The sequence below is a fragment of the Mus pahari genome, chromosome 9, assembly GCF_900095145.1.
Source record: "Mus pahari chromosome 9, PAHARI_EIJ_v1.1, whole genome shotgun sequence".
Lineage (NCBI taxonomy): Eukaryota > Metazoa > Chordata > Mammalia > Rodentia > Muridae > Mus > Mus pahari.
Window position 1 is genome coordinate 44,342,649 of NC_034598.1, and position 8,456 is coordinate 44,351,104.

General features: G+C 51.5%; 1 protein-coding gene across 2 annotated transcripts in view; it reads left to right on the forward strand.

The window, feature by feature from the left end:
• Positions 1 to 8,456, forward strand: part of Palm (paralemmin) — a 26,840-nt gene that overhangs the window by 15,112 nt on the left and 3,272 nt on the right. Inside the window, exons 5-8 of one of the 2 annotated variants that reach the window (XM_021204764.2) lie at positions 880 to 1,030; positions 3,214 to 3,235; positions 5,553 to 5,609; positions 7,163 to 7,294. In XM_021204764.2, the coding sequence (XP_021060423.1) occupies positions 880 to 1,030; positions 3,214 to 3,235; positions 5,553 to 5,609; positions 7,163 to 7,294 (362 nt within the window). The remainder of the gene's footprint in view (positions 1 to 879; positions 1,031 to 3,213; positions 3,236 to 5,552; positions 5,610 to 7,162; positions 7,295 to 8,456) is intronic. The other variant, XM_021204766.2, reaches the window with a different exon arrangement.

An 8,456-nucleotide genomic window follows, 5' to 3' on the forward strand; every position in this document is an offset into this window, starting at 1 on the left:
TTTTTTGGTTTTCTGAGACAGGATTTCTCTGTGTAGCCATGGCTATCCTGGAACTCACTCTGTAGACCAGGCTAACCTCGAACTCAGAAATCCTCCTGCCTCTGCCTCCCAATGTGCTGGGATTATTAAAGGCGTAGCGCCACCACTGCCCAGCTGGCTTGCTTTTTTGAACCAGGATCTCAGACTGACTTAAGCCTGTCTGCTTCCCCGCTGCAGCGTCCTGCCGCGCACTGGGCATACTACCGTTGCCCGGCCATGTCCTAGTTATTTGTTTGTACTGAAGTCTTCTGATGCTTGTGACAGTGACACATATTTTTCTGTTGTCCCTACAACACTAACACTTCCTGTCAGGTTTGAACAGGAAAACAGAGAGGGGAGTTTCTTTGAAGCAGACTCTGCCCTGAGTGGATCCCAGCCCTGCTGTCTGCAGCCTGAGTGAGTCGCGGGCTGACCAGGGCTGCACAGAAAGGGTGTGTGGTAAAACACCAAAATGGAGGCTGGGCAGAATGGCTCAATGGGCAGAGTGCTTGCTGCCGAGCTTGACAACTGTTTCTGAGTTCAGTCCCTAGAATTCACACGGCGCCCTACACACCGATGGCACCGTGGCATGTGTGCACACACAGACACTATGTGGTAATAAATGAATGTAAGAAGAAAGATGAAGTTAGGTTCGAGCATAGTGGGGCCCACCTGTCACCCCAGCACTCGGGAGGCAGAGGCAGGCGGACTTCTGAGTTCAAGGCCAGCCTGGTCTACAGAGTGAGTTCCAGGACAGCCAGGGCTACACAGAGAAACCCTGTCCTCGGGAGAGAAAAGAACAAAAACAAGCACAGACTGAGTTTGCGGGGCTCTCTCTATGTGCGCCCTCTCACCCTCCAGGCTCGAGAAAGAGATCGATGTTCTGGAGTTTGGAGAGACAGCCCCAGCTGCCCCAAAGGAGAATTCAGCAGCCCCCAGCCCAGGCCGGCCCCAGTCTGCAAGCCCAGCCAAGGAGGAGCAAAAGTCGGAAACCATGGTGAACGCTCAGCAGGTGAGAGGCAGGGTCCTGAGCAACACCAACCCCTTCCTCAGTGCACCACAGTGGAGGCTGTGCAACCTGAGAGGAATTGCTTGACCTCTCTGAGCTTCAATTTCCTGTTAGTCAACCCCCTAATTACTGATCCACATCTTAGCCTAAAAAAAAATTTAGCCTAATTTTTTTTTTGTTTTTCTTTTTTCTTCTTCTGTCTCCTGAGGCAGGGTCTCTCTGTATAGTCCTGGATGCTTAGAACTTGCTCTGTAGCCCAGGCTGGCCTCAAAGTATTCTTACTTTTGATCACTTATTTACTTATAGTTTTGTGGGGTACATACACACGCCACGCGGGCAGAGAACCCTTCTGGCAGTCAGTTCTTCTTTCTCAACTTTGATGTGGGTCCCAGGGATTGAAATCCGGTCTTCAGGATTGACGGCATGTGCTTTTGTGCCATAAGCCACCATCTTTATTTTATTTTTTTTGGGTTTTTTTTTTTTGTTTTTGTTTTGTTTTGTTTTGTTTTTGAGACAGGGTTTCTCTGTGTAGCCCTGGCTGTCCTGGAACTCACTTTGTAGACCAGGCTGACCTCAAACTCAGAAATCTGCCTGCCTCTGTCTCCCTAGTGCTGGGATTAAAGGCGTGCACCACCACACCCGGCTGCATGCTGCTTTTTATGTGTGGGTGTGCGTGTGCACGCGTGTGTTCATGCATGGGGGTGTATATGAGCATCGGTGTGTGTGTGAAATCTATGTGCACACGTAGGTACACGTATGTATGTAGAGGTCACAGGTTGACATGATATGTCTGCCTCAGTTGATCTCCACATTATTATTATTATTATTATTGAAATATTTATTTACTTATTTTAGAATCAAGGTCTCACTATGTAGCCCTGGCTGTCCTAGAACTCTCTCTGTAGACCAGGCTGGCCTTGAACTCACAGAGCTCTGCCTGCCTCTGCCTCTGGATTAAAGACGTGTACCACCATGCCCGGCTTTAAAAGATTTATTTTAAATTATGTGTTTATACGTGTGTCTCTGTGTGTGCACATGAGTGCAGTGACCACAGAGGCCAGAAGGGGGCATCAGACGCCCTGGAACTGGGGAGTTCCAGGTGATTGTGAACTGCCCAGTGTGGGTGCTGGGAACTGGAATTTAGCCCTCTGTGGAAGTAGCCAGTGCTCCTGGACTGCGAGCCATCTCTCCAGCCTCACCCAACTTCTTTCATTTATTATTTATCTATTATTTTATTTTTGAGATGAGTTCTCCCATTAAACCTGTTCAGTTCGGCGGGGAGCTCTGAGGATCCTCCTGTCTCTGCCTTCCTTTGTGCGTTTTGCAGGCAGGGGTGCGGGAACCAGAACTCAGACCCTGCTGCTTATCTGGCATGGTTTTATGAGCTGGGCTGTCTCCCGGCCCTGTTGATACTGTTTCATTGAACATGTCCTGTGTGCCTGCCCATGAACTAAACGATGTTCATACCTTTCTGGTGGGAATAACTTCCCCATCTGTAGCCAGGACGCCGCTTCTCCAATCATAATCATAATAAGCAATCGGGTTTGTGTTTAGTTTTGTTTTTTGAGACAGCATCTCACTGTTTAGACGAGGCTGGCCTCAAACCCAAAGAGGTCCTGCTGCCTGTGCCTCCTGAGCGTTGGGATTAAAGGTTTAAGACACCACACCTGCCCAAAAATAGTTTTAAATACCTCCTTGTGATGGAGAAAGGACCAAGCCCAAGGCCAGAGAGGTTAAGGGTCTGACTCCAGGCCACACAGCTGACAGGAAAGCTGCAGGGGCTGGGCTGGTGCTGTGCAGACTGGGAAACTGCTCTGCTACTGTTAAGGAGAGCTAGCCCGGCCCTCGCCTGTATTGTATGCTACCCTGGGTTGGGGAAGACCAAAATATCCATCTGAGTGCTGACCCCAGCCTCTTGGCACATGAGCGCTGTCTGATGGGAAGGGGACCAGACCTATTCTCAGGGAAGCCCTGGGCACTGGGAGGCCCACCCTTCCCCCAAAGCATCTAGGATCGGAGGAGGGTGGCCAGGACAGGAATTCTCCATGCACAGACAGGAATTCTCCATGTCCAGCTTTTGCTGGAGACCCCATTAGAGGCTAAGCCTCTCCTTCAGCCAAGAATGGAGTGTAGGGCTGTGGAGGAGGCTGGGTGGACAGTTCTAACCCTTTCCCTCTTCCTTGCAGACTCCGTTGGGCACCCCGAAAGGTAAGCTTCCAGCCAGGACGTGCGGCCTCTGGTGCCCTCTGGTGGTGAGATGTGGGATGGTGGGTGAGGGTGAAGAGCTCTCAGCACACTTTATGGATCAGGCTGCCTTGACAGAGACCAGAGGTGTGCCCTGACCACATCCACTCTCTGTGTCATAGTCCCCAGCCGGCTGGGCTCTGGCCTAACATCTGTAAACTGTCACCACTGTCACCCTGGTGCTGAGTCGACCACAGTGGGAGGAACCTGGGCTCACTGACAGACCAGCTCAGCCTAATCAGTATGCTTCAGGCTCCACGAGAAACAGCCAGGATTGGGAGGTAGCTCCGTGGTCAAGCCGCGCCTCCAGAGACCTGAGTGCAGTTCCTAGCACCCATGTCAGGCAGCTCCAGGGAACTCATGTATGCAATACACACCTAACTAAAATATAATACACTTAGGAAATACCCTGCGAGGTGGAAAGCAATCGACAAAGACACAGGGTGTCAACTTTGGGCTTCTGTAGGCACACACACACTTGAATACACGCCCTCGTGAATAAGTATATATATATATATCACACACTTTTAAAAAGAGAGAGGTTGCAAGGCAGTGGTTGCACACACCTAATCCCAGCACTTGGAGGCAGAGGCAGGTGGATCTCTGATTTCAAGGCCAACCTGGTCTACATAACAGGTTCTAGGACAGCCAGGGCTGCACAGAGGAAACCTGTCTTAGAAAAAAGAGCACACAAGGAGCTGAAGGGGTTTGCAGCCCCTATAGGAGGAACAACAATATGCACTAACCAATACCTCCAGAGCTCCCTGGGACTAAACCACCAATCAAAGAAAACACATGGTGGGAATCGTGACTCTAGCTGCATATGTAGCAGAGGATGGCCAAGTCAGTCATCAATGGGAAGAGAGGCTCTTGGTCCTGTGAAAGTTCTGTGCCCCAGTATAGGGGAATACCTGGGCCAGGAAGCGAGAGTGGGTGGGCTGGGGAGCAGGGGGAAGGGAGAGGGGATACGGGATTTTTCAGAGGGGAAACTAGGAAAGGGGATGATATTTAAAATGTAAATAAAGAAAATATCTAATAAAAAAGAAAAGAAGAAATATATGTATATATATATATATATATATATATATATATATATATATATATATATGACATATATATGTCCTGGTCCTCCTGCCCCTACCTCCCAATTACTGTGGCTGACAGTGCCAGTGTGCGGGTCTGTGTGGTGCTGGGGCTATGACCAGGGATTCCTACGTGCCAAGCAAGCTCTGCCCACTGAGCCCAAGCCCAACCCTATCTATCTAGATATCTATCTTTTTTTTTTCCGTCCTGGAACTCACTTTGTAGACCAGGCTGGCCTCGAACTCAGAAATCCGCCTGCCTCTGCCTCCCGAGTGCTAGGATTAAAGGTGTGCGCCACCACACCTGGCTATCTATTTTTGAGGCAAGGTTTTTACATAGTCCTGGTTGTCTGGAAGTTCCTCTGTAGACCTGGCGGCCTTGACCTCAGAGACACCTGCCTATCTCCTGAGTGCTGGGATCAAAGGTGTGTGCCACCACCACAGCCGTCTCAGCTCTCTGATTTTTGAGCATGTGTTTCTGCCCAGGGCAGCAGCCATGGCTGTCAGTGCGGCCCTAGGACTCTCTGACCTGATTTGCTGTTAATTAGTCATAGGGAGTGTCCCCTAGTCTTGCTGTAGAATTAAAAATTAATAATTAAAAGAAAATCCACACAGGCCTCTCAGGGATTCGGCGAAAGTCAGTTTTGGGCTGAATAATGAGGAGTCTGGGGCTGGGCTGGGCTAGCTGTGGGCTGAGGGGCCCTGGGCGTGCACAGCACTGGAGGATGTAGCTGTGGTCTCTGGAGGACAGTGCGTGTGTTGGGGTCTGGGACCCAGGCACTGTCAGAAGTCTGAAGGGTTTGAGGTGCAGATGGCGTGTTGGGGGCCTGAAGGTGTGGGTGCACATATTGAAGGTCTGAGGGTGCAGTTCTGTGTGTTGAGGCTCTGGGGGTGTAGGAGAAAGTGTTGGGGGGTCTGAAGGTGCAGTGCAGTTGCATGTGTTGGGATCTGGGGTACAGATGAATGTGTTGGAAATCTAGGGGTGTAGATGCATGTGTTGGGGTCTGAGGTGTGTTGTATCCGGGGTCTGGAGTGTGCAGGCATGTGTTGGAGGTCTGGGGTTCCAGTACATGTTCTGATTGTCTAGGCCATATGCAGGTCTGGCCATGTCTGGATTCATGCTCTTGTAGAGATGTTTGGGGGAATCCTGCAGTCTTGTCTCTGACTCCATCTCTCTCTCCCCCCTGTGCCCCATGCAGAGAACCGCACGTCCACACCGGTGCGGAGTCCAGGGGGATCCACAATGATGAAAGCAGGTGGGTCACCCCCAATCCCTACCGGGTGTCTACCTGAGGCTCTGTCTGGATCCTGCGGAGTGGGGTTCACCCGGACGTGCCCTTGGCAGGGTGTCTGGTGACCTCAGAGCCCATTTGCTTTGCTGTGACTGGCCCAGGCTTCTCTGAGAAGACGGGCCCAGCATGGGGGCTCTAACCCAGTGCCCGCGGCTTTCATCCATAACCTCAGCCTGAGGACCTGGGGGTGGGTGGCACACAGGCTGAACATGCTCCCATATGCCTGACCATGCTTGCATCACATCCTGCCTGCTCCAGGGGTCCCAGCATCACACTGACCTCACATAGGAGGACCTGACATGTTCTGTACCCAAAACCCAGAAAAAACAAGGGATTAGTGAGTATTATAGCATCCCAGAGAGAAGAAGACAGCAGGAGGCCGAGAATTTCTTGCGTAGTTCAAGTTCAGGAGGACTAGGGGATGTTCCATAATTCAGAGGTGTGGTCAGAATCTCTGTTGTAATAACACCAGGTGTGGCTCCCATCCCCCATCTCTTCAAGCCAGTGACTTTGTAGAGAGAACACACATCCCGCCCAGTGGAGCAGGCAGCCTTGTAAGTAGGTATGTAGGTACAGAGTCAAATGATTAACTTACAATCAGTTATTCATTCAACAAATGCTTATGAAGACAGACATGAAGAGGAGGAGTTGGTATTCTGGGGGGTGCGAGTGGCTGTTCAGTTAACTGTGCCGGAAAAGGAGAGAGGGCAATGGGAAGGAGTGAGCGGTTCTCAGGGCCCTGGGGCTGCCAGGAGGACAGCCTTGGGAAGCGCAGGGATACCCACTCAGCCGCGTGCTTATACGTGACCTCTGGCTGCACAGAGAACACAGCAGGACTGAAGAGACCACTGCACCAGGGAACCAGGCTGGGTCCCAGCCTGGGCGGTGGGCTATTGTGTGGGTCAGCAACAGAAAGTTCTAGATGTTTCTGGAGGTGACCGTGAGAGGACCCAGCCAATGGGGATGAACAGCAGGCTGAGAAGGAGTCCTGGGAGCTCAGTTGGGTTAGGTGTGAGCTCTGATGTGGCCGCTAGGGTTTGGCATCTCTCAGAGTACCGTGACGAGGTTTCTGGGCAGGAACATGGTCAGCGCCTGGGCAGCTGCTGTTAAAATTCATCTCACCGGGCATGGCGGCCACGCCTTTAATTCCAGCATGCAGGAGGCAGAGGCTGGTAGATCTCTGTGAGTTCAAGACCAGGAAGAATCTAGTGGCTCAGCGGAACACAGTGGGCATAGATGGAAGGACATGAGGTCCTGGGGTGGGACATTAGCATGGGCTCTGGGTTCTAAGCAGAATGTATACTTGAACCCCTGTCATCCAGAGCTATGGGAGGATCTGGAGCAGGAAGGGATGCGTCTGGGGCGTGCTCAGCGTCCCAGCGTGCTCAGCGTCCCCGGCGTGACTGCCATAGCTGCTTGGCTCTGCCGCTATCTTTCTTCCCTGGCTTGGCTGTAGCCCGGCGGGGGGCACCTGAGGGCAAATGGGTCATGGGGTAACCCCGTGCCTCTCGTATCAGCCATGTACTCGGTGGAGATCACGGTGGAGAAGGACAAGGTGACCGGGGAGACCAGGGTGCTGTCCAGCACCACAGTGCTCCCCCGGGACCCACTCCCTCAGGGCGTGAAAGTCTACGAGGACGAAACGAAAGGTATGAGAAGCCCGTGCCTGCCGCAGGGGCACCCAGCAGAGTCTAGGTTGCCCTGCCCAGCCCTGTCTCCTGGCCTGGTCAGTCATTCAGAACCTGGGCTGCGTGCTGAGCACTGAGGTGAAATCTAGAGGCAGGCTCAGCCATTCGTTGTAAAGCTCTTACCTGCTACTCAGACTTCAAGAGAGGAGGGAGCGTCTCAGAGGCCCCCAGTTGCATAGCCAAGGGAAGGAAGCAGCACCTGGCAGGAGCCACAGCTTGTGCAAAGGCCCCGAGGTGAGCAGATGGTGAATACTGGAAGAAGGGCTGTGGGGACTGCAGAGATGGTTGGTTCAGAGGTTAAGAGCACTGGCTGCTTTCCCAAAGATCCTGAGTTCAATTCCCAGCAACCACATGGTGGCTGTATGATGAGATCTGGTGCCCTTTTCTGGCCTGCAGGCATACATGGAAGCAGAATGCTATATACATAATAAACAAATTTTAAAAAAAAGAAGGAGAAAAAGAAGGGCTTTGAGCTACAAGGGAGAAGGGACTGTGGCCTGAAAGCGATGGGCGGCCTGGGTGGAGGGCTATCGGTATAGAAGAGATCTAATTCATGTGTCTGGATGCTAAGGACAAAAGTCAAAGGCTAACAACTAAGCCATGCCTCAGCCCCTCACTGCGAATTCTAGGCAGGGCTGTACCCTTAACCATACCCCCAGCCCCTCACTGGGGGTTCTAGGTGGGGGCTCCACCCCTAAGCTTCCACCTCCATCCTACCCCCTGTGGAATTCTAAGTTGGCATTTCTAGCTTTCCTGACTGGTTTTATAGATGTTTACTGGACGGATCTGTGGGGAAGTGATGTTGAGGAAACTAGATACATCTAATCTGGGACTTTTTTTTTTTTTTAGCAGGAACCATAAAGTCAAATTGGTCCCCACCCCATCCCTTTTTTAAGGAAATAAATTCATACCATATAATTCTCCTTTTTACAGTTTGTGATTTAGGAGGTTTGGCCCCTGGTGTTCAGTAATTTTATATACTTTCAGAACATTGCATTACCCCAAAGGAAGTCTTCACCCCTACGAGCTACACCTGTCTCATTACACACACACACACACACACACACACACACACACACACACACACACACACACCCCACACGCACACACGCACACATGCACA